Raw genomic sequence first — 24,449 nt, 5'->3', positions numbered from 1 at the left:
CTTGGAGGTGGCTGGCACATGGGCCACAGGGAACGGCCAGTACCATGAGTGGTTCGAGCGCCGTAGGTATTTATTTGCGTTGCGTGGAAATCAAACCCTCGTTGTTTGGAAACCCGTCTGTCTATTTACCATTGCACCAAGCCCGGGGGGCTTGGAAGCATTCACAGTAGTATTTTAAAGCAACAATAAAGCTGATGCATCAACGGAGGCTCTAAACTATAACGTACATGTAGGGACTAAATTAAAGTAATTCAGTTTGCTACTAGTGGAGTGGATTCTTAACTAGAAAATACATTTGAACAAGTAAAACCTTAGCACTCAGCCTGAGCGCATATTACTGAAAATATAAACTTGCACTAAACACTATGGAAATCGAAATTTTTGATAACATAGTTGACCTTGAACAATTAATATTAATGCAGCTTGGCATTATTAGTGTATATGGTTTTTGCATCACATATTCATTTTTGATTGGTCAGTGAAATACTAGTTATTTATGGAGTTTGCATATCACCAAGAAGATGACTCAGGTTCATTTGAACTTTTCAATGCAATGCTGATATTTTCCATTCTCAAGTTACCCTTCAATGCACATCCCGGAAATGACACAACTAAATTGAATATTATTTGCTGTGATAATATTCTTATTTATTATTTTTTTATCCCTATATATTAGTCTCCCAATTGACATAAAATGAGCACTTCTTTGCTCTAGGAAAGGCCAGCATTCTCTCCACTCACTACCCTTTAAGCTTCAATTGTTACACATACTTCCTAGGCAATAACAGGAACAATAGTAACAACAATCAATCTTTTGATGACCGATAATGCACTTCTAGTGCACTATTACAGGCGATGTTCATGGATGAGGCATCCCTGCCGCTGATGGTGTGGTTAGCGGCAATGGCATAAAGCCGGCGGTGGCTGAGTTGATTGGGTTGATGGAGTTAGTTGGGTTGAATTTTTGTTGCCTGTTTTGAATATTTTTACTCTTTTTCATTCAATATTGTAAAATGTAAATTTATTTTTTTTATTACTAGAAGTTCCCATAGTGTCAAAATTGAAACCTGATTTCAATTTTGAAAACATAAAAAATGTTACTTTTAAAAATAAAGTTAAAAATAAAAATTTAGAGGAGTACATAATAATTTTATATTAATGCTATGACAAATTTATCCAAATGGGAGAGTTAAAATATAATCTTCAGTTGTAACTTGCAAATGTTCAACGGTCAATTCTCATATGCTTATAAATGAATATATTATTAAATGGATGATGTCATATGTCAAATATAATAAATAAATAAATTAATTTCAAGTTTCGACGTCGTGATAAATGACAAATATAGGCTCCGTATGAAGTATGAAGCCTCACAAATATCTTCGTAGGACCGAGACGGAAAGGAAGGGTCTTGCACTCGTGCTGTTTGGCTCGTAAGGCCCGGAAAGAGAGAGAGGAGGGAGGAAGCGCGCGGAGACGGAGGAGAAAAATTTAGCGAGTTCTTCTCGTCGTCCTGATCATTTGGGTCAATGGAAAGGAATGGATCAGCCGCCACATCGACTCTCTTCTTGGATCGCATCGGCGAGGTCACCGTCACGATGGATCCCGGTGGCTTCTCTTGGAAATTAATCGGACCGGTGAGTTGGTGTTGGATCAGAACTTCTGTCGCTTCAAACCTGGATGGTTCTCACGGTTATTCGTTTCTTAATTTTCCTTACCTTTTAGCGCTGATGGAATCTGTTAAAAAGCACTTTTCCTCGATCTATTTGAAGGAGCCGGTAGGATCGTTATAGGGACCTAAATTAATTTGAATTTTGTGGAGCTAAGGGTGGAATATATCTTGTTGGTAGCCGATTGTGTATGTTTGAGAAGTTGCTGTCTTTGAGCTTTAATGTGTTTGCTCGATAGAAGAAAGATTTAGTGTGGTTTATGGCTAATATTGCTACAGTGTTTCATGTTGGAGTCGCAATTCTGAGGTTCCCTTGTGAGAATCTTTATTTTGCTATGGTAATTTCAGTCAAGTTGCTCATAGGTATCTAAATGGAGCATATCAATTTAAAGTGTGTATCAGGAAATGGAATGTGCCTTAAAGATCAAGATGGAGTAACTTTGCAATGAGGGTGCATCAAAAACAATTCAAGGAGGTCAGCATGTCAACCATTGTATTCTAATTTAGAAATGGTGCTTTGATCTCAAATTTTCCACCTTTCAAATCAGGGCGATAACATCTAAACATGTCATGCACTCCCTAGGCTTAGTACATAACTATGGGAAAGATATTCTATGCCCAAATAGTTCGTTGTTTGATAACTTTTGTGCAAATTTCAAACAATTGCTTCATCCTGGCATTCGGTCAATTGATCAAACCCACAGAAGGATTACTAAATCATGGAAACCTTGCCTTTAACATATTTTGATTGTTTAGAGCCCCAACAGCTAGAACTAGCTCTATAGGTCATTGTTTAAACAACCACCAAATATTCTCTAATCCTTCTGAGTTGTTGAGCTTATCTTTCAATTCTTCATCAACTTAAATGAGTCATCATCAACGTCCAAGAAGTTCATTTGATATCTTAGCATCCAAAAGAATTATTTGGATCATTTGATGTTTACACTTAATTATTGTTAAGCTTAATTTAATATTACGTTCTTAAATGGTTTTTACCTTTCAATTGTCAGTGCTGTTTGTTACTTTATCCAACCAAAATGTACCCTTCATGTTGTGATGCTGGACTTTCATATTGCTTTACCTCTGTGGGAAAGCTCAAATATGAAGTTAATAGAAATTGGTCTAAGAGATTGGGTATATCATATACTGTAGAGTTCTGAGTCAGGCCTTAGATATCACAGTATAAACCACAATGCTCTAGTTTTGATTGAGGATATGCTTTTTTTCTCTTAAGGAGACAAAATTTTCCAATAGCTTAAGTTTTTTAAATTAGTGGTAATTAATCAAACATGTTTTTTTTTAATAAAATAACTTCTTATGCAAATAAGAAAATACAGAGCCAATAGAGTTATGTTCAGTTCTCATGCTCACTAGAGGAGGATTTTAGATATAGGCATACCCTTATAGCTTAAGCTTTTGGAATCCATGGGCCATAATTGAATTTAAAATTGTATGTGCTTCATACTTTTGTTGATGATTACCATGGTGCAACAAACCATATGGGCCAACACAATTGATTGGACCAATTTTTGTTGACCTCACATGCAAAGTGCATTTGGGCTTTTGGCAAATAGGATATCAACTTTAGCACTGCAAATTATTTAGTGAAACATAATATGAATGATAAACTTGATATGACTGATATCACATTTTCAAGTTTCTCCCCATCCATTCAGTCCTTCAGTTCTTTTTCTTCTGATATTAGATCTGATTGGAAGCTTATAGAATTTCTTTATATAGGTTGTCACTATGTTCCTTCATTATAGGCAATTGATTTGCTTATTTTCCATTCCTCCAGCTGTCTTCCCAATAAATGTTTCCTTGTATCTCTATCCCTTTCTGATGCTCCTTGGTTAATTAACATACCCAAAAGTTAGGGATGCATTATTGTTTTTTATGGAGCTTAGCCTTTGTGCCATTATTGCTATATTTCAATTGATAATTATGGGAATGTATATGCATATACCCCTTTTTATTAGTTTTCCAGTTGCTATACTACTCAGGCAAGGCTTTTAATATGCATAGTTGCTTATGAATACCACTGCTGCGAGCATTTCTGGCTTATTTGTTTATTCACTTTTCAGGACCAATTTTGGGCGTCTTGTTTGTGCATGAACTTGCGGTTAAAATCTGAAAATAGGATTGAATTTGCCAATATTTATGCTGTAGAGTTCATTGGTTGGGGTTTGCTTGAGGATGCTAATGGTAGAGCTGGCAGTTTTCTATCAGGCAGCAAGCTTGAGGTTAGATATCTTGACATGCAGCATGTTTTTTTTTGCTGATCCTGGTAGGTTCATATATCTTGAGATTAATAAAGATTATGGTTTAAAATATTGTTACGGTGTTGTCATTGGTGGTTGGCAAGAAGAAGCAATTTTGGTGGCATAGTGTCTTCTTTTCTATTGCATAATTTCCTGATGCATATGAAGGTTTACTGATTTGTGGCCATGGATTCCATAGGGATCAGAACTAAATTTTTGTAGTTAATTGTCATGCTTGTTTTCCTATAGTATAAAAAACTCCTAATGCTAATGCAGATGTACCGGTTTGTAGTCCATGGATTCCAACGGGGTAGAACTTGTGGTTCTCCTTGGACTCTCTGTGAATATACCTTTGGTCACAAGGATTTAAGAACATGTGAATCATGGGTGCAGCAATTAATTGCTCAAACTAATATTGAAGCTGTTAGACCAAAAAATCTTTTGGTATGCTCCATGTCACATTGTCCAATTTTATATATTTTTTTGTCTTTTTTCTTGGAATTGTGCTTGTCAATATTATGCTGTCATTTAGGTGTTTGTTCATCCATCTTGTGGAAAAGGACATGGGGTCAAAACTTGGGAAATGGTTGAATCTATGTTTTCTCGTGCTAATGTGCAGACCAAAGTAAGAAAATGCAGTTACAAATTGTATGAGATGGGCATTTCTTTCATTTCTACTATTTTGCATCACATAAGTCTATGTGATATGTGCAGGTAACAATAACTCAGAGGGCAAGACATGCATATGACCTTATAGCATCTTTATCAGACAAGGAATTGAGTTCTTTTGATGGGATTGTTGCTGTGGTATGCCTTTAGGTTATAAATGATGCTTTTTCGTGTTTTATTATGTTTGTATATGAACAATATCTCTTGTTACTCATGGCTTCTTGTTGTATATGATTAATATCTATAATTGTTTTTCTTGTAATGATCATAGCCCAATTCATACAGATACCTTTGCCATTATATTTAAATATACTCGGGATGAATTTTTAAAAATATCTGGAATTTTGTAAGTGAAACTAAAGTTATAGCAGGAAAAAAAAGTTATTTACTGGATTCGTCCCTTTAACTAAGTACTGAAAACAAAGCCATAGCTTATCTCAGTTCAGATTCTCAGCTATCTTGTTTTCAATTCATCAATGGAAGGTCGACCCAGTTTTTATTCTTAAGGTTATAGCAATTTTTTCTACATCTTTAAGCTTAGCCTGGTAGGTTATGGATACATTTTTTACTTCATTTGTCCAACATTTCATTTGCATATTTTAATTTTATTGTTGTATATAGATGGCTTTTTGTGGTCATTTTTTATTGAATAGTTGCTGGATTTTTTAGACCACACATTGGATAACAATTTCAGTTAGTGGAAGCAGAAACCACTAGGAGATAATAGGTTAACATTTCATTTCAATCTACAAAGAACAATGGTCACCCTTCTTTATTTCAACTATTCTACTTGTATTATATGTAACACATTTCTATCAACCTCTATCTTTTTATAAAAATGATCTTAAATTCTTGAAACTCTCAATTTCATGTAACTCGACATCTCTTATTTTAACAATTGTCTTACTATGTTTAGTATTACAAGACTTAAACTTTATATATCTGTTTTTACTCTACTATCTCTAAAATCTTTATTTTTAGTATTTTATATTAAAATTCGAGCTTAGTATTTACTTCAGCACGTGTCTTATTAACCAAAATAATGTCATCTGCAAATAATATACACCATGGTAATGTGTCTTGGATGTGTCCACTGAGTATCTATCATTAGTGTAAAAAGATATAGACTTAGAGCTAATGCTTGATATAACTTTATCTTTATAGAAAATATTTTATTTAATACGCTTGGAGTCTTTATTCTTGTCATTACATCTATAATTATTTCAATATATGCTATGTTAGTACCTTTCTTTTCTAGAATTTTGTATATAATTTTCCTCATAACTCGGTTATAAGCTTTTTCAAGGTTAATTAATGTCATGTATAAGTCTTACTTCTTTTCCTGATACCGTTTGAGAAGATGTAGCTTCTATCTTTGACCTTTCAGACGTGGATCCAAATTGATTTTAGGTCATCTTGGTCTCCTTAATATTTTTTGTATTGTTCATTTTTAAAGTTTTATGGTATAAATAACTTAATGCCCGTAAGATTCGTACAATTTTGCAAGTTTCCTTTGATTTTGTATAGGGTTACCTATGCATTTTTTTCGTTTTTAATATTAGGTTGAAATAGTTCATAAGTCATTCAATACCTATTCAATACCCTGTTTTGTTATACACTTTCATACTTTGTAAATCATTCAATAGTCTTTCCATTTTGCGTCTCATTTAACATATGTTCTACTTTTGAAATTGAAATTCTTCGACAAAAATTTAAATTTATATACTCCTTTGACCTATTTAAATTTTCTATGCTAAGTTGGTCACCTAAACCTTCATCTTCCATCTGTCCTCTTTTTCCTCATCCTTCATTAGTACCCTTTTGTATTCATCTTTAATATATCTAATTTCGGTAAAATCACTTGTTTTTCTCTCTTATACTTTAGTTATTCTGTAGATGTTCCTTTTTCCTTCTTTTCTATTAAACTGTTAATGCAAGCGTTTGAAAGCTTCATTCTTAGTTTCACTAATTACTTTCTTAGCTAGTTACTTCCTTTTTCATTCTTAAAAGTGTACGATGGCCTATAAGTTGCTCATTTTTCCATTACTTTCTTTTCTCATGTACTTTCACTTCACCATCAAGATTCTTTATTTGGCAGTGTCCATCCTCTTGATTCACCGAATATATTCTTGCTCATATTATCTTATCTCATGTCATGTCTAGGGGTGTAATCGAGTCGAGCTGAGCCGACTCTTAAATATTTGAGTTTGGCTCGTTTATAATCGAGCCGAGCTCGAGTTTTATTTAACGAATATATTCATGGCTCACGAGCTTATTTAAGCTTTTATCGAGTCTAAACGAGCTTAATAAATATAAATTATAAATTTAAATATTCATTAAAAACTAAATTATATATTTAGAAACAATTATAATGTTCTTATTAAAATTTATAATTTTATTTTAATAAATAAATTTAATATATTTGTCTATATGTTTTATAAGTAGAATGTAAAATCTATAAATTTAATATCAAAATTATTATTTTTTAATTTAAAAGTTGATTCATGAGCTTAACGAACATGTTCATGAGCTAACGAGCCGAATATTGTGAAGCTTGAGCTTGATTTGTTTATCTTAGCGAGCTTCATTAAACGAGCTCAAACGAGCTTTTATCGAATCGAGCTTCGAATAGTTCGCGAGTGACTTGGTTCATTTACACCCCTAGTCATGTTTGTCATGTATTTCTTTTAATACTTATGCTCTTACTCTCTCTTAAAAATATTTTATTTTCTATCCTTTAACTTCCACCACTTGATTGTAGGGACAATGCATATTTTTCTTCTATTGATACTATGCTTGAGGCTCGTATTTGGCATCACTAATCTATGTTGGATGGTTAAGTTATTCTAGGGATGACATTACAATATAAATATTCTTCTTCTTCTTCTTCTTGATCATAAGAAACTCAATTTGTGAGTTATTTTTCTCACTTTTGAATGTAACCATGTGTTCTCTCTTTTTGAAAATTTATTAGTTATTATATGTTCATATATTATTGTGAAATTCAATATAACTTTTCCTTCTTCATTTTTTATTCCAAAAACATAGCCTCTTGCACCTTATCATATTTCTCTTATTTTACTTCTACATGTTTAAAATCATGTGTTTGTTGGATTTTTTATATTTCCTCATCTAGGTCTTCCCAAAACTTACATTTGATATCTTCATCTAATCTAGGTGCATATATGTTAATTACATTAATAGTTTTTTTTGCTACCATGATCTTAAGCTATAATCCTATCTCTCTTTCAATCTAACTTTGTCTCTTAACGAATTATGTACAACAATAGCTATCCCATTTCTCGTTTTACTGGTTTTTGTGTACCATAACTTAAAACATGAGTTTTATTATCACGACCAAGAGACTTCCATTCTATATGAGAGATAGCCTCCCTGTCCGGACAATATTCATCCCAGCATCAAAAATCACAAATAATATCCAAGAAGGGTACACAGTTGTACAAACATGAATATTTCAACACTTTATTAAATGATGTTGAAAAATATTAACAAAATGTTTGTCCCAACATAATGACTCTACTATACCCATGACATGACTGTCTTAAATTGACCTCATGCAGATAATGAAATAGAAAATATCAAAATAGCAAAATGTATAAGTAACCAACTATGCAGTAAAAAAATGAATGGACTTTGTAGAAACTGTCTCCATAACTATCACTGAGCATCTCTAAGCAACAGTCCATAATATTGGCCAAATCTCAAAAATCGCTTTAAGTATGTGAATATGAAGGTTAAAGGAAAAGGAAGTGAGTGCAATGTATAAAGTGGAGAAAGGAAAGATGTAGATGAAAATATAATCAAAGAGGTTAACAATATAAGAGATAATTTATATTTTTGAGCATCATCTGACTATATATCTTTCTCGTCATTCGTCTTTCATTCTCTTCTTAATTACTTTTATCAATTCTCCTTAATTTCTCATTTTCAATATTACACATTAAAATATTACTTTATCCAAAAACTCAATATAATTTATTAAGTGGGTGAACCACATGCAATACATCCATCAAGGATGTGTCGTATAAGTATAGGTGAAGGACTTGTAATCCAGCTAATATGAACACATCATGTATAAATGTAAATATAAAGGTGAGTGACCTGCAACCCACCCAAGAAGAATACATCATATATGAGAGTGAATGACCCACAATTCATCCCTAGCGAAATGCATCATATATATGAACCTATACATATCTAGATAGAGTGAACGACCCACAATCCACTTGAAAGAGATGTATTGTATATACATAAGGTGAACGACCTGCAATTCACCCAATACGAGATACATCATGTGTATGCATATATTCATGCACATATATAAGGTGAACGCCCCGTAATTCATCTGAAAAGTATTTCACACCAATGAGGTGCCTTATATAAATATAGGGTGAATTACATGTAATCCATCCCGAAAGCTCTTTTTTAATACACGGAGCAAATACTCTATATTTGTATAGAGTTTTTTTATTACTAATCTAGCATAAATAATCGCATAGCTTTGGAACCAAAGTTCTATGACATAAGGGTTACACTTGTTTCTTTATTAATTTAGTTGAGAAGTTATATACTTCTTACAAGTGTTGAGCCAAAACTCTCTCATATTATTCAGTTTTAGGTAACTACTTCAACAAAATCATTTATATTTTTATTCACTTAAAATTCTCATATGAGCTCTCTTTTAGGAAATTATCTAAATTCTTATATGATATCTCTAAATTTCCAATTGTCTATTGTAAATATCATTGATAAATTTTAATAAGGTACAATTTGATAAACAACAAGAGTAATGAAAGGACAAGCAAAGTTAAAGAATATGATTAATATATAGAAGCATGTAATTTATTTTCTTCTACTAGATAGGATTTAAATCTTATAATTTATCACTATTATTTTCCTAATCGAGACCTAATTTAAATTTTCAAGGCAAATATTATTATTTTTTTATATCATCATGTATCGACCAGAGTAAAGACTTCAGGCGGAGTAACTGAAGTATTTTCAATAAAGATAGGGTTACATCAAAGATCAGCTCTAAGTCCCTATCTTTTTACACTAATTATTAGGGATGTAAACGAGCCGAACCGAGCCAAAAAGTATTAGGCTCGAGCTCGGCTCGTTTAAGTTATATTCGGGCTCGAGCTCGGCTCGACCTCGAATCGAGCTTTTATCACAAGGCTCGAGCTCGGCTCGTTTTAGAATTATCAAGCTCGCGAACAATTCGAGCTCGGCTCGTTATTAGCTCGATTATCAAAGTTAACGAGCCTAACTCGTTAAGCGAGCTCGAACTCGTTTTCGGGCTCGTTTAGAGCTCGTTTTAGAGCTCATTTTAAAGCTCATTTTAAGGCTCATTTTAGAGCTCATTTTTTTGGTTTGTTTTAGAGCTCGTTTTTTGGCTCGTTTTAAGGCTCGTTTTTTTGGCTCGCGAGCCTATAAACGAACATGTTCGCGAGCCTATAAACGAACATGTTCGCGAGCCTATAAACGAACATGTTCGCGAGCTCACAAGCCGAATATCCTTAAGCTCGAGCTCGACTCGATAAAACTGTCGAGCTCGAAATCTAGCTCGAGCTCGGCTCGATAAGATAAACGAACGAACTCGAATGAGCTTTTTATCGAATCGAGCTCCGAATAACTCGCGAACCGTTTGATTCATTTATATCCCTACTAATTATGGACGAACTCACTGTGCACATTCAAGACACAGTACCGTGGTGCATGTTGTTTGTAGATGATATTATTTTGGTAGATGAAACACAGAGTAAATACTAAACTAGAATCTTGGCGGGAAACACTAGAAGGGAAAGGTTTTAAGCTTAGTAGATTAAAGACAAAATATATGGAATTTAAGTTTAGCAATATTAGAAGTAATGAGACAAATGTTAAGATAGGAGAGGACGAGTTGCCCACAACTGAGAGATTTAAATATTTAGGATCATTTTTGCAAAACGATGGAGGGATTGAGAGAGATGTCTTACATAAAATACAAGCAAGATGAGTGAAATGAAGAGGAGCATCGAGTGTTTCATGTGACCATAAAGTACCTCTTAAACTTAAAGGTAAGTTCTATAAAACCGCAGTTAGACTTACTATATTATATGAAGTTGAATGTTGGGCTATGATTCGAGCACATGAACAGAAAATGAGAGTTGCAGAGACGAGAATGTTAAGGTGGATTTGTGGACATGCGAGGATGGACAAAATAAAAAATGAGAGCATTAGAGAGAAAGTCGGAGTTGCATCTATTGAGAAAAAACTCCGAGAGACACGTTTAAGATTGTACGAACATGTATGACGACCAATAAATGCTCTAATTAGATGATGTAAAACTACGATAAACATGCATATCAAACGAGGAAGAGGAAGACCAAAAAAGACTTGGTTAACAACAATAAAACAAGATAAAATTTATTTAAATATAGATGATGATATAGTAGGAGATAGAGCTCAATGGTGTAAAAGGATTCATACAGCCGACCCCACCTAGTGGAAAAAAGCTTGGTTGTTGTTGTTGTTGTATCATCATGTATCAATTTAATCAATAGGAAACATTTAAATTATAAAATATAAAACTTAATCTATTTCCTGTTTTAAGAGTAACCAAATGGTAAATCATTTTTTTAAATTTTCGTGATGGTATATCTAATCCTGCACAAGATTGTTGTAGGGAAGCAAGCAAGAAATCTCCATCTAAATCAAAGGTTTAATCGTGTCTACTACAATGGAGCATTGGCGGCACAACGACGACAATGTGTGGCAGAGCATCGGTGACAACAGCTGTAGCAACGGTGGCACATCAGCGTGGGAGGTAGCGACGTGGGAAGGGACGACGATGTGAGGGAAGATTTAGGTTTTTTTTTTAATTAGAGAGGGTTAGGGTTGAAGAGAACAAAAAGAGGAAGGAAGAAGAAATCACGGGAGAAAAGTTCACTTGTGATCCCTTTTAATCGCACTTTTGTGAAAAAGTTCAACAAGTTTCAAAAATTACAACTGCACCACTATTTTTAGATTTTTTTTCCCTCATAGATATAACATTTATATCATCTTGTCTTCTCCCTTGCCTATTTTATCTCTTATAAACACAATATTATATTTTCCCTAATCATTATATTTATTATCTTTATTGCTTTGCTGAGCATTCCTACGTTTTATGTTTCACATTTAAGAAAATAAGTGTTCCTATAATGTGAGTTCTTTTCCATCCTAGGGTGTTATAAATCTTTTGCATATTTAATACTACACCTAAGTTTTCATGGTAATGTAGTGGTCCTTGTTGAGATGTTGTAGTCTAACCTTGCAACACGTTCCTTCCGGTAACCTAATATAAATGCAATAATTTAATGATCCATATATAACATTTGTCTATGTTTTTCCTCGTTAATCTAGGCTTGGGACTTTATCCAAGCTTGGGACCGACTATGACAAAGTGTATTCGCCATGGGTAGAATATCCTTTTGCAATTTATGCAATATATTTTTCTTTTCCAAGCCCCAAACTTACATATATTCAATGACGACAAATAGATACAATGAGATGAATTACTTAGGCTTGAATGAACGTAGACTAAGGTAAATTCTAAGGAGTGTAATAGAAATGATTTAGTTGGCATAAGTATCTCTAGTGATAACCTTATATAGAGTTGAATGGAGGACTGCAGTGGTTTCTTAACATGTTTCTATATGTTTTTTGACAGGGGGGTGATGGTCTGTTTAATGAAGTTTTGAATGGGCTTCTTTCCTCAAGACATGATGCTCCTTACCCTCCTTCTTCCGAGGAGTTAAATAATGCATGCAAGAAGGATCAAAATGTTCAATGCATGAATAATGGCATCATGTGTAGTAGGCCTCTTTGTAATGGTGCAACTAACATGTTGTCTACACCTTCAAGTGGAAGTGATGACCATGAACCTCTTCTATCAGCTGTAGGATCCATCAGTATGTACCTACATGTTTTAATTGACAAATGGATAAAAACTATAAAATGGTTTAACACGGTCTGTGGTTTATTTTGAATGGCAGCAAGCAATGGTGGGTCACATGATAGAGGTTAGTTGATGTTGATTTAGCTTGATGTTGTCACAAGATTGTGGCCAATAATCTTAATTTTTTAATACAACATTCCCTCTGTTTGCCATCCAGGTCTTCCTGCTGATGCGGATACTGTCAAAGTTTCTTTCCCCAATGATTGGTTTAGACTTGGATTAATTCCTGCCGGTTCAACTGATTCCATTGTGGTCAGGTATGATTGGTCTTTATTTTCAGCATCAATTTGCTTAAGAGGGAGAATTTGATGGGATTAAATATTCATGTAGCTGATAAGAATCTTTAGGACCTCATGAATTTATTCCTCCCACACACCCCACCCTGATCCTTCTTTATGGTTTTGTTTAGAACAGTTAGTCCTAATTTCTCCTTGTTGCAAAATATAAGAGCAGGAATCTTTCTTCCAACCAGATAAGTCTGGACCAGATCTAGAAATCTCATGTGCATGTCTCAAAGATCCTATTGAAGACTTAATATGCCACCCAATTACTCAGAATGAACTTTCCAACAGGTATAAAAAAATACATGCAACTAGACACACTAAATGAAGAAATAAAGTGAAGTCATACTTTTGATAATTGAAACCAAGTCAACTTGTCTGTTAACCTAATTTTTTTTATCTGTGATTCCAGCTTTGGCAAACAAAATTCTATTTCAATGTGTTCAAATTGAATGAAATCATATGGCTTGCATGCTAATCCTGAAACTTCTGTGGAATGAACCAACTTTTGAATGGTCCTTTGCCAATGTCTATATAAAGTGTAACTAGGAACATGGCACAAAGGTGCATGATGTGTATAGAATCTTGTGGTCACATAGATACTACTTTGCTCGAGATTTTACTGGGCATAGGATTGTCTTCTATGGAGAAAAGCTTGATTATTCTATTATTCTATACTTTCCTGTGATCAAGACACACTAAGTCTGGGATTAGCGTGTGCTTGTTGTTATTCCCTGGCATTTGGCTTTGTTTTCACAAGTGAGTTAATCCCAGTTTTGCAGTACAACAGGTACACGAGATCCTGTCACATCTGCCTTGCAAATCATCCTTGGCAAGAGGATATCACTTGATATAGCTCAAGTGGTCCGTTGGAAAACTAGCCCTTCTTCTAAAGAAGTGCCTTCTGTACACTATGCAGCTTCTTTTGCAGGGTAATTCAACCCACTTTTTTTTTTAAAAAATTTATGTGCAGCCATGCAAAAAAATTACAGAGCACAGAATGATTGAAACTTTTTGGTTGCAAAACTAACTGTAAAGTGTATATGGAGAAAAAATGTTAAATTATTTCCTCTTTTTTTTTGGTGCAAACTTGTTTCCAAGTACATTGACACAGATTTCATTGTAAGAAACACTGTAGATAATAGTCTTTTGTTCTTGCTTTCAATGTTTTTGCATAGCTCCTATACCTAACCTAGGTTAGGGTTTAGTGACTAATTGCCCTAGATTATAACATTTAGATTTGTTTTTCTTGCATTGGCTTATTGAACACCTTGTTTTTTCAATAAAATGCACTGGTAATTTGATAGACCTTGTGATGAGCAAACTAGAAATGATATGTGATTAGAATGCCCAGCATTATTGTTAGGTTGGTACTGGTTGCATTTGGTAGGCTGATTTGCTGATCTTAAGACAATTTAGCTTAAACCCACCAGGTTTGGTTGGCTTGGATTTGTTTTACACAATTTACCCGTTAACATGGACTCTCAGTTTGGGTTTATATTGTTCAATATTTGATATCCTTAATCAACCTCCTCTCACATGTTTTTAAAATTATGGTGGTTGGTCAAGCAAGATAGCAGTGTGTGGTCAAATTTAGGCCAAAGTTTTCTTTGGCACATGGATGTCAACCCTGCAGTAAGTTAATCCCCTCTGCCATAAAGATGTGATTTTTATTTGTGGTTGAGTATTTTGCTTAACATGTAGCTGAACTGGTAGTGTTTATCCTATCCCATCCCTTTCTATATCGTGTTTTCTAGTTATCTTGTTGTGTATGCATATGTCCAATTTTAAATACTCGTGGGATAGGATTGGTGTAGAGCATATTGCTTGGTAAAATTGATATTATTTTCATCATGTTCTTGAGTAATGGAATTTAGGTAGTATAGGAACAAATATTAATAGCAAACTGCATGTATTTGTATGTCATTGTATCCATGCATACTACAATGGCCTGATAAGTTGCCAAAATTGGTTAAGTTGTCAAAACCCCAACTGCCGTGCCTAATATAAATATTTCATTGGATGCCAATAAATTGATGTCTGATCATAATAGTTGTTGATTGCTCATTTGTTTCTGTAACATAAGTAGATGTGCATTGAGAAAAATTTAGTGCCTTGATCCTATTTCATTACTTATTTTTCCTCAACACTTTGTTTTCCCTCATCTGGTGGAAGACAGAAAGATCTTATCTCCACATGCTTTCTAGACTTGAAGCAAAGTGGAATTTACTGGATTTTTAACTAATTTTATGAAATTTACTGGAACAGAAACGTGTAATCTGCTTCTGAAAACCAGTTGTCTTGTTGAATCATTGACCTATTCAATTTCTTTCACTTATGTGCAACCAAATAAGGCTCCTCTTGAGTATTTAGTTATTGCCAGATATGGCTTTTATGGTGATGTCATCAAAGGGAGTGAAGGCTATCGTTGGATGGGCCCTAAGCGCTATGATTATGCTGGAACTATGGCTTTCCTGAAACACAGGTTCATTACAATATAGAACTGGTAGTTTGCGTCTTATTTCCAGTCATACACAAACTATTTGACCACTGTGATTTTTTCTTTCTCAAGATCTTATGAAGCAGAGATTAAATTTCTGAAGACTGAAGAAGATGTTGTTAATAAAAAAGGGACACAAACTTCAGAACGTTTTCATGAAAACTTGAAGAAGGTAGTTTGCCGAGCAAACTGCAACATCTGCAATGATACTAATGATTCTGCAGATTTAGACATTAGTAACATTAGTTCCCAGGATTCAAGGTGGCTGCAATATAGGGGGTGTTTCCTTAGCGTGGGTGCTGCTGTCATTTCATGCAGAAATGAAAGAGCCCCTGAAGGATTGGTAGCTGAAGCGCACCTTTCTGACGGTTTTCTTCATCTTATACTTATAAAAGATTGTCCTCGACCCTTTTATTTGTGGTAAGTTGAGCAGTTTGTTCCTCTATCTCTTACTGCTGAAAACTTATGTTTAGATAATGTTTGCCCCTCTGTCAGGCAAACTGGTTTAATGCCACCTATCTCTCTTCTATCTTTTAATTATCTGAACAACAATTTTTTTTTTTTGTGTCTATAAAATTAATTCTAAATAGAAAAATTTTGGTTTTCCTTATGGAACAGCCTAGACCACCAAGCAATAATTATATTTATGATTCAATTGACTGAATAAAATCAAATCACCAGTTAACTGCTAGGTGAGACTTCCAATTTGTATAATTCAGTTTAATAGTTTAGATCCAAATCTCGATCCCAAATCTAGGCTGAACTTAGACTTCATACTTTTGATTTTTTTTTTTTTTTTTTAATTTGGTCCATAATTGTTGTTTTAGCCGATTCCACCTAGTGGGATAAGGCTTGGTTGTTGGTCCATAATTGTTGTTTCTAGTTTCAAAGATTTAAAGTATCTTTTTGAGTTGGGATACGGATCCCAGTCATAAAAATACCATGCATGTGGCATGCTGGTGTGCCTACACATTGTGCCTATGATACTGATTAGGGGAGAGAAATCAAGAATAGGAGGACCAATCGACAAAGTAAGTATCCTGGGTAAGTCAATTGTCATCTTGACTTAGTTGGGGGAAGAAGATGAAGCAGGAGGAAGCCTCTTATTTAACAAAATCTTGGTCTTGCCTCACCATGGAACCCTCACCACTTCCCTGTAAAATGCTCATTCCTCCTAGCCTCACAGAGAAGGTAGTCTACCTAGAAACTCTCAAGTCGGTCACCTTGCTATGCCTCATCTCAATTCACACAGTGGTTGGCAATCCTATATCAATGAGTCTCTGGTTCTCCGCAGAGTTCTTGTTCAGACCCGTTCATCATGTCAATAGCTAGCAAAAGGATATGTTTCGACCATGTCGATTAGTATGGAATGGTCTTTTAAATAAACTATGCTACTTTCGATTGATTTTTTTTTTTTTCTTCAAAATCACTGAATATATATTTTTGGACACAAAATAACCAAGGAGAACTCTCAAACTTTCATTAAAATGGAGGCAAGTGGATATTTTTGTGAAACAAAAAAGGGTTAAATGTAGATCAGAATCTTATTCAAGTGGCTGAGTTGAGAATAAACATGCAGAGATTAACTTTAAGAAATATATATAGGGAAGAACTTTCTTCCTTAAAAGGTGTGGCGTGAAAGAATATTTCATAGAATGCTTTTCTATTGTCACCAAAGAGACCATGCCAGTTCCCTTAGTTAAGTTGCCTAATATGATATTCCTCAATGTTCACTTCTTGTACAGTCATGACAAATTTTGTACCTACAATTTTGTTACCATCCCAACCTGAACCGGGCGGGCTACTTGTCCTCAAGGTTTTAAGCGTTGTTCCATGTATGCGTTTTGATTTTTTACTTGAAGTGAGATGGTGTTGATGGCATCGATGGCATACTGAAATGGTGCCAATGGTGCTCAAGGCGTACCAATATGGTGTTGTAGCAACAGAAAATGGAGTAGTTAGAGGAAGGAAGAAGATCAGGAGCTTATTGTTGTTGTCATTATCCATCACATCTTGAATAAAAGCTGTTGTCGTTGCCTCTAAGAAGGAAAGGGAGATGATTCTTGTTGTTCACATCTCAAAGAAATAAGAAGAGGTGCTTTCGCTACCTGTATTTGTGGGATAAAGTGTCATGTCTCTAATAGGCAGAAGAAGATACAACTCAGGCAGAAGAAGCTCTCACCACATCACAAAACAATATAAGCCCTTGTTGCATCTTGTCTTGTATTGAAACAACATTAGTTCTAGTTGGCTAGCAAAACAAGATGTTTCTCCCATGCCAACTGAAGTCACATTTAAAACTATCCTCGCTAACCAAACCATCATTATTTTTTTTTGACCCAATCCCCCTAATACCCGATTGAATTTGTAGAGTTGAGAATAATATTCTATTTTATATATCATAAAAGGAATTGCAATCACATATCAAAACTAGCTATTTCTCCTAAAAAGTAAGTAAAACAAAGCGTTGCTAATTTAAACTATTCTTCCTAAATATTCATTAATTAGAATTTATTATTTCTAACAATCCTTAAGCAGCTAGCATAGTACCTATTATGCACACGTTGTCACATAAAGATAAAAATTGAGTAGTATAAAGAGGTTTGGTAAAAATGTTTGCTGGGTGTTCATTGAAAGAAGTGTGTGGTGTGCTATATGAAGTGACAATCAACTTTGATGTGTTTTGTGTGCTTTTGAAATATTGAATTATTTGCCATGTTGATAGTGACCTGATTGTCACAATACATATTCATTGATCCAATGATGCTTAAGATAAGACTTTCATGAAAGGATTTGCGCACACCATCTCAGGTTGCATGTGTCATTGTTCTGTGCTCTAGTTTGACACTACATTGTGCTACCACGTTTTGCTTTTCTAAGTTACAAGATTACCTCCAATATATATGCAGAATCTTGAGATTGATCTTCTACTAATTTTTAATCTAGCATAATTAACAACTGAGAAGCCATTAACATTTAGGTGCCTGTTCTTCTTGTATAGTAAGACTTTCTTGATCCTTTGATTTTGAAATACTCTTAAAATTGCCTCCTAATGACACTTTTCAGGATGATTCATGAATTGATATGCATTTCCAATTGCAAAGGATAAGTTTTGTCTAGTAACTAGTAACTATGTCATAAATGAGTTTACCTATTACTAGTCTTCAATTATGGGAAGGATCTTCAAAGTTTTTATTTTTTTACCATAAATTATGATTTTGGATAATTGAAACGGGAAAGGTCTTCAATTTATTATTTTCCACAGATTATTATTTTGGATAATTGAAACGAGAAGGGTCTTCAAAGTTATTATTTTCTGACCGTAGATTATGATTTTGGATAATTGAAGTTTCTGTAGGATTGCGCTTAAGCATTTTAATTTCTTATAAGAGATCATCACTTATTTTCTTTGGGATTTCTTCAGAGCTATATAAGCAATTTTGACTCCAAAAAAATAGCATAGTCATCCCAAATCTTTAATAACATTTTTTTTAAAGATAGTTATAGTTTTGACTTGTAGCATACCTTCTACATCATTTCTTGTTATAAATATGTTATCAACATAACCAAAATTAGAATAGAAGTGTTGTTGCATTAAACAAAAATTGAATGGTCTACTTTGCTACACTTGAGTCCAAGTTGCATAACTTCTTGGCAGAACTTTTCTAACTACATTAAATTGTCTTTTTTAGCCTACATGTTTTAATCTCCTTTGAGCAACATAACTTGTGGTTTACTCCATATATACTCTTTCAGAAAGAATGTCATAGAGAAAGAAACTCTTGACACTCATCTAAAGCATTTGCTAACCTTGATTAATCACCAGAAATATAGTATACAAACTGTGAGCCAAGACAAGCTATGGGTGAGAATATCTTAAAGTAGTCTACATGTGTTTGTGTATCCCTAAGCAATTGATATTGATTTATAGCAATCTAATCATTAGGAAAATATTTGATTATGAATACCTATCAACAAGATATAATGCGAGCATCGACAGGAGGATGGATGACTTCCTATGCATGGTTTTAAATACCGAACCGTTCCGCCCGAAACTCACGGCTTTTACCGTTCCGACAAGGGACCGGCACCGGCACGCGACCGAGACAGCACGCGACCGACACAGCACGAGGGCGTGAAGTTCGGATCGTCATCGCATGCGTCTTCGCGTGCGTCCAGTTGCGGCACAGTGGGCGACAAGAGGAATCGATTGGATTCCTTCTGTCGATCACGAGATCACGGAAAAAACTTATATAAACGACGAAAACTTACCTGGAAGCATCAGCGACGGAGATTGGGTCGAGGCGGCGAGGCAACGAGGCAGCGAGGCGGCAAGGAGGCGAGGCGGCGAGGCGGCGAGGAGGCGACGCGGCGAGGCAGTGAGGCGGCGATCACATATCTTCGGCAAGTAACAAAGTAAATTGTCAATTTATAAGTAGAGAAGCTCTGAATCGCGAGTAGAGCAGAGGAGGAGGAGGAGGAGGAGGAGGAGGAGGATGGCGGCGGAATCGCGATGATCGCGACTTCGCAGAGGAGGAATAGGAATAGGGTTTCGTTTAATAAAAATTTTAATATAACGGTTTTAATTAAAACCGTTATATTAAAATAAAAGATTTATTTATATGTTATAATTATTATAACAATGTTATAATAGTGTTATAAAGGAATAGAGTTTCGTTTATAACTTATAACTGTTATAATTATTATAACAGTGTTATATTAAATTTCTAAAAAAAATTTTATATATATATATATAATTTCTAATTTCTATTTTCTAATTAATTATGATATAAACGATAATTATATATATAAATTAATATTAATTAAATAAATTGTCAATTAACTAATATAATTATAAGATATAAATTTATTTTATTAATAATAAAAGTATTTAGATTTTAAATTCATATTTGTAATTGATTAAAAATCAAAATAAATTATATACATATGTAATAAATTATTTAAAATATGTATAATTTCTAATTAATTATTATATAAATTATAATTAACTAATATAATTATGACATATAAATTCATATTATTATTATTATTTATTATTAAAACTATAAAAAATAAAAAAATTTTAATTAAAAACTTTGAATTTATAATTTATTAAAAAAATTAAATATTAAATTAATTTTATAAATAAAATAGTTTAAAATTTTAAAATAATTTAAAAATCTATAAATAGTTTAAAATTTTTATAAATGATTAAAAATTAAAATAAATTTGAATCTTTTAAATAAATTTAATTTTTCTGTAATATAAATTATAGTATTTAAATAATTTAATTATTTAATATAAAACTTATATAAAATCTATAAATAGTTTAAAAATTTTATAAATGATTAAAAATTAAAATAAATTTGAATCTGTTAAATAAATTTAATTTTTCTGTAATATAAATTATAGTATTTAAATCATTTAATTATTTAATATAAAACTTATATAGAATATTTATAAACAGAATTATATAAAGTAGATTATAACTTAAATAGATGACCAATTTCCTTGTTGGAGTTTTAAAAAATTAACTTAATTTTAACTATTTTTCAGTATCGAAGTTTATATCCTTTTTATTAATTTTTAATTTTCTAATTAATTCCTTAATATTAATAGTTTAAAATTTTAAAATAATTTAAAAATCTATAAATAGTTTAAAAATTTTATAAATGATTAAAAATTAAAATAAATTTGAATCTTTTAAATAAATTTAATTTTTCTGTAATATAAATTATAGTATTTAAATAATTTAATTATTTAATATAAAACTTATATAAAATCTATAAATAGTTTAAAAATTTTATAAATGATTAAAAATTAAAATAAATTTGAATCTGTTAAATAAATTTAATTTTTCTGTAATATAAATTATAGTATTTAAATCATTTAATTATTTAATATAAAACTTATATAGAATATTTATAAACAGAATTATATAAAGTAGATTATAACTTAAATAGATGACCAATTTCCTTGTTGGAGTTTTAAAAAATTAACTTAATTTTAGCTATTTTTCAGTATCGAAGTTTATATCCTTTTTATTAATTTTTAATTTTCTAATTAATTCCTTAATATTATCTTAAGTAAATTAACTTAAATTAATCAAATATTAATAATTTGATCATTAATGATCTAAAATTTATTTAGGCCTCACTTGCATTTTATTTTTACTTATTTTATACATATTTTTAGTCTTTTTTTTTGTTAATTTTTCATATTTTTTTATTAAACTGTAATGTATTTTTTCTAAATAAATGATCATGAATTAGTATATTTTTATAAATAAATAAATAATTAAGTGAACTAATAATTAATTTATATAATTATATCTAAATTAATATTTTAAAATTATTTTTTAAAAATACAAATAAAATCTATCAAAAAATCTATTAAAATTTATCTATTAATTATTTAATATCTACATAATTTATTACCTGTATAATTAAATAATTTAATTTGTGATATCCTAGAAAATTTTATGAGGAAAATAAATTGATTATGAATTGAATAAGTAATTTAAAATTTTTATTTATTAACTAATTTATAGTAAATTTTATCTATTAATTATTCTCTATATATATCAAAATTAATTATTTCATGTTTACTTAAATAATTTAATTTGTGATATATTAAAAAAAATTTATAAGAAAAATTGTTAAATTGTTTATTAATTGATAAAATAATTTAAATTATTTATTTATTAATCATATTTTTAAAAATATATAATTTTAGATGTTTTGAATAAATTTAGTTTTAAAATAATATATAAATATATAAATAGTAATTTTTATTATATATGGTACAAAATATATGAACGCTAACTATATAGATATATATTATATAAATTAATTGATAATTAATTAAATTGATAAATAATAATATAATTATCATATTTATTAATTAAAATTTTAATTTTATTAATTTTTATAGTTATGAATATTTACATTTTTATAACGCATAGGTAATGGCACCAAAACAATAATCTTATGATCCAGCTTGGAGACATGCACGTCGATTAGAAAATCGATTTCATTGGCAATGTCTGCATTGCGATATGATTGGACGTGGTGGTGGGATCACACGCCTAAAACAACATCTTGCTGGTGGATATCCAGATGTCTCTAGATGCCCAAAAGTGCCTCAAGAAATTCGTCGTGCAATGAAAGATGAACTTGATGGCAAAAAAGAATTAAAGCATAAACAACAACAACAACGTGAAATGCTTGATAGGCGAAGCTCTCAAGCACCAGTCTATGATGAATTTGAAGGTCATGGTGAAGATCCAAATGATGAAGAATTTTTAGCAGCTCTTAGTGCCTCTCGAACTCAATATGAATATGAGCGACATATGCAACATAGTAGTATTGGTGCTAGTGGAAGTGGCTCAGCTGGTGCTAGTGGAAGTGGCTCAACTACTGCAGCAACATTGGGGAGGAGTGAAAGTGTTCGTGTTACTTCAACACAAGGTGGTATCGGTCGTTTCTTTCCTTCTATGGGACGAAGGCGTGCAGTTGATATTGCTGATATTGATCCACTAGCATTCCCGGACCAAGCTAGCAAACAGACTAGGATTGATGATGCTTATACAAGGGAGAAGAAGAAATCAATAGGTCAAAGTATTGCTAAATTTTTTCATTTTAATCGAATTCCTCCCAATGCAGCAAATAACACATACTACCGCAGCATGATATCCAACATTCAAAAATCTGGACCTGGTATTCAACCTCCGACTGCATATGAAATTGCTGGTCCGTATTTAGATGAACAAGTGGAGGAAATCAAAACTTGGATCCTATCATGCAAGAAGCAATGGAGCTTATATGGGGTTACATTAATGTGTGATGGTTGGACAGGACCTACACGGATGAGCATTATTAATTTTCTGCTATACTGCAATAGAAAGGTGATTTTTCATAAATCTGTTGATGCAACTGCAGATTATCATGATGCATCTTATATATATCATTTGATGGATAACGTAGTTCAAGAGATAGGTGCAGAACATATAGTGCAGGTAATTACAGACAATGGTGCCAACTTCAAGAGGGCTGGAGAATTACTGGAGCAAAAATATCAAACGTTATTTTGGACACCATGCGCAGCACACTGTTGATTTGATGATGGCAGATATTGGTAAACTCGATATAGTAAAGAAGGTAGTGAAAAAAGGTCAATCGTTAACAAAATTCCTTTATAATCATCATTGGGTTCACGGATTAATGAGGAAATTTATTAATGGGGAGATTCTACGACCAGGAGCAACTAGGTTTGCAACTCACTTTCTCCTATTAAAATCATTATTTCAGAAAAAAGTCGGATTGAAAGCCATGTTCACTTCTGAAGATTGGGAAACCTCTCGATACTCTAGTTCTACTGAAGGAAGGGAGGTACAAAAAATTATTATATCTGCTAGATTTTGGGACTATATTTCAGATATTCTTATAGCAGTGGAACCCTTGTACGTTGTTCTACGAAAAGTTGATATGGACAAGAAGCCACAAATGGGCAACGTCTACCGTCTAATTCACGAAGCAAAAGAGGAAATTAAGAGACGTCTACAATCTCCAACTAAGTATCAATATTATATTGATATAATCACTACAAGGTGGGACAACCAAATGGGAAAACATATTCATTTAGCAGGTGCGTATTTTTTATGATAAAGAATTAAGAATTTTTAATATTACTATTAATAATTATATATATGCTTAATTATTTTAGGTTATTATCTCAATCCGGCATATCAATATCGTTATAATCTTGCCACAAATGAAGATCTATTAGTAGCCCTCAGAAATGTAATATCAAGACTCCAAAAAATAGAGAATTAGCTGAGGCTATTAATGAAAGTCGATTATTCGAGAAGCATATGGTTCTTTTAGCGATTCTTTTACAACGTATATAAAATGGATGCGGTAAATATAGAAAAATTATTACTAATTTTTGTCAATAAATATAAATACTATTTTAACTTTATTCTTATTTATCTTACGGTGAGTGGTGGTTACAATATGGAGGATCAGCCCCAAATTTAAAAAGATTGCAATACAAATTCTCTCACAGA

The 24,449-nt window shown here is 32.4% G+C and overlaps 2 protein-coding genes across 3 annotated transcripts in view; both read left to right on the top strand.

Annotated features, from left to right (window-relative positions):
- The first annotated feature begins 1,379 nt into the window (after positions 1-1,379).
- Positions 1,380-24,449, top strand: part of LOC121970050 (ceramide kinase-like) — a 35,460-nt gene continuing 12,390 nt past the window's right edge. Inside the window, exons 1-12 of one of the 2 annotated variants that reach the window (XM_042520457.1) lie at positions 1,382-1,637; positions 2,062-2,144; positions 3,754-3,912; positions 4,207-4,374; positions 4,463-4,555; positions 4,645-4,737; positions 12,314-12,554; positions 12,639-12,665; positions 12,759-12,858; positions 13,665-13,814; positions 15,266-15,367; positions 15,455-15,802. In XM_042520457.1, coding sequence (XP_042376391.1) covers positions 2,115-2,144; positions 3,754-3,912; positions 4,207-4,374; positions 4,463-4,555; positions 4,645-4,737; positions 12,314-12,554; positions 12,639-12,665; positions 12,759-12,858; positions 13,665-13,814; positions 15,266-15,367; positions 15,455-15,802 — 1,511 coding nt within the window. In that variant the 5' untranslated portion in view covers positions 1,382-1,637; positions 2,062-2,114. Of the gene's footprint in view, positions 1,638-2,061; positions 2,145-3,753; positions 3,913-4,206; positions 4,375-4,462; positions 4,556-4,644; positions 4,738-12,313; positions 12,555-12,638; positions 12,666-12,758; positions 12,859-13,664; positions 13,815-15,265; positions 15,368-15,454; positions 15,803-24,449 lie in introns of both variants that reach the window. The other variant, XM_042520456.1, reaches the window with a different exon arrangement.
- On the top strand, positions 22,311-24,203 carry LOC121970051. The gene is made up of 2 exons (XM_042520458.1): positions 22,311-24,028; positions 24,107-24,203. Exon 1 carries the CDS (start codon positions 22,440-22,442, stop codon positions 23,496-23,498), a length of 1,059 nt encoding a protein of 352 aa, XP_042376392.1. The 5' UTR covers positions 22,311-22,439; the 3' UTR covers positions 23,499-24,028; positions 24,107-24,203.

Source organism: Zingiber officinale, chromosome 4A (genome assembly GCF_018446385.1).
Source record: "Zingiber officinale cultivar Zhangliang chromosome 4A, Zo_v1.1, whole genome shotgun sequence".
NCBI classification, from domain to species: Eukaryota; Viridiplantae; Streptophyta; class Magnoliopsida; order Zingiberales; family Zingiberaceae; genus Zingiber; species Zingiber officinale.
The sequence above is the reverse complement of the archived record's forward strand: the minus strand, read 5'-3'. Positions and strand labels throughout refer to the sequence as shown.

Excerpts from the sequence above, each read along its gene's own strand:
- LOC121970051 (XM_042520458.1), top strand. The coding sequence starts at position 22,440 with ATGATTGGACGTGGTGGTGGGATCACACGCCTAAAACAACATCTTGCT.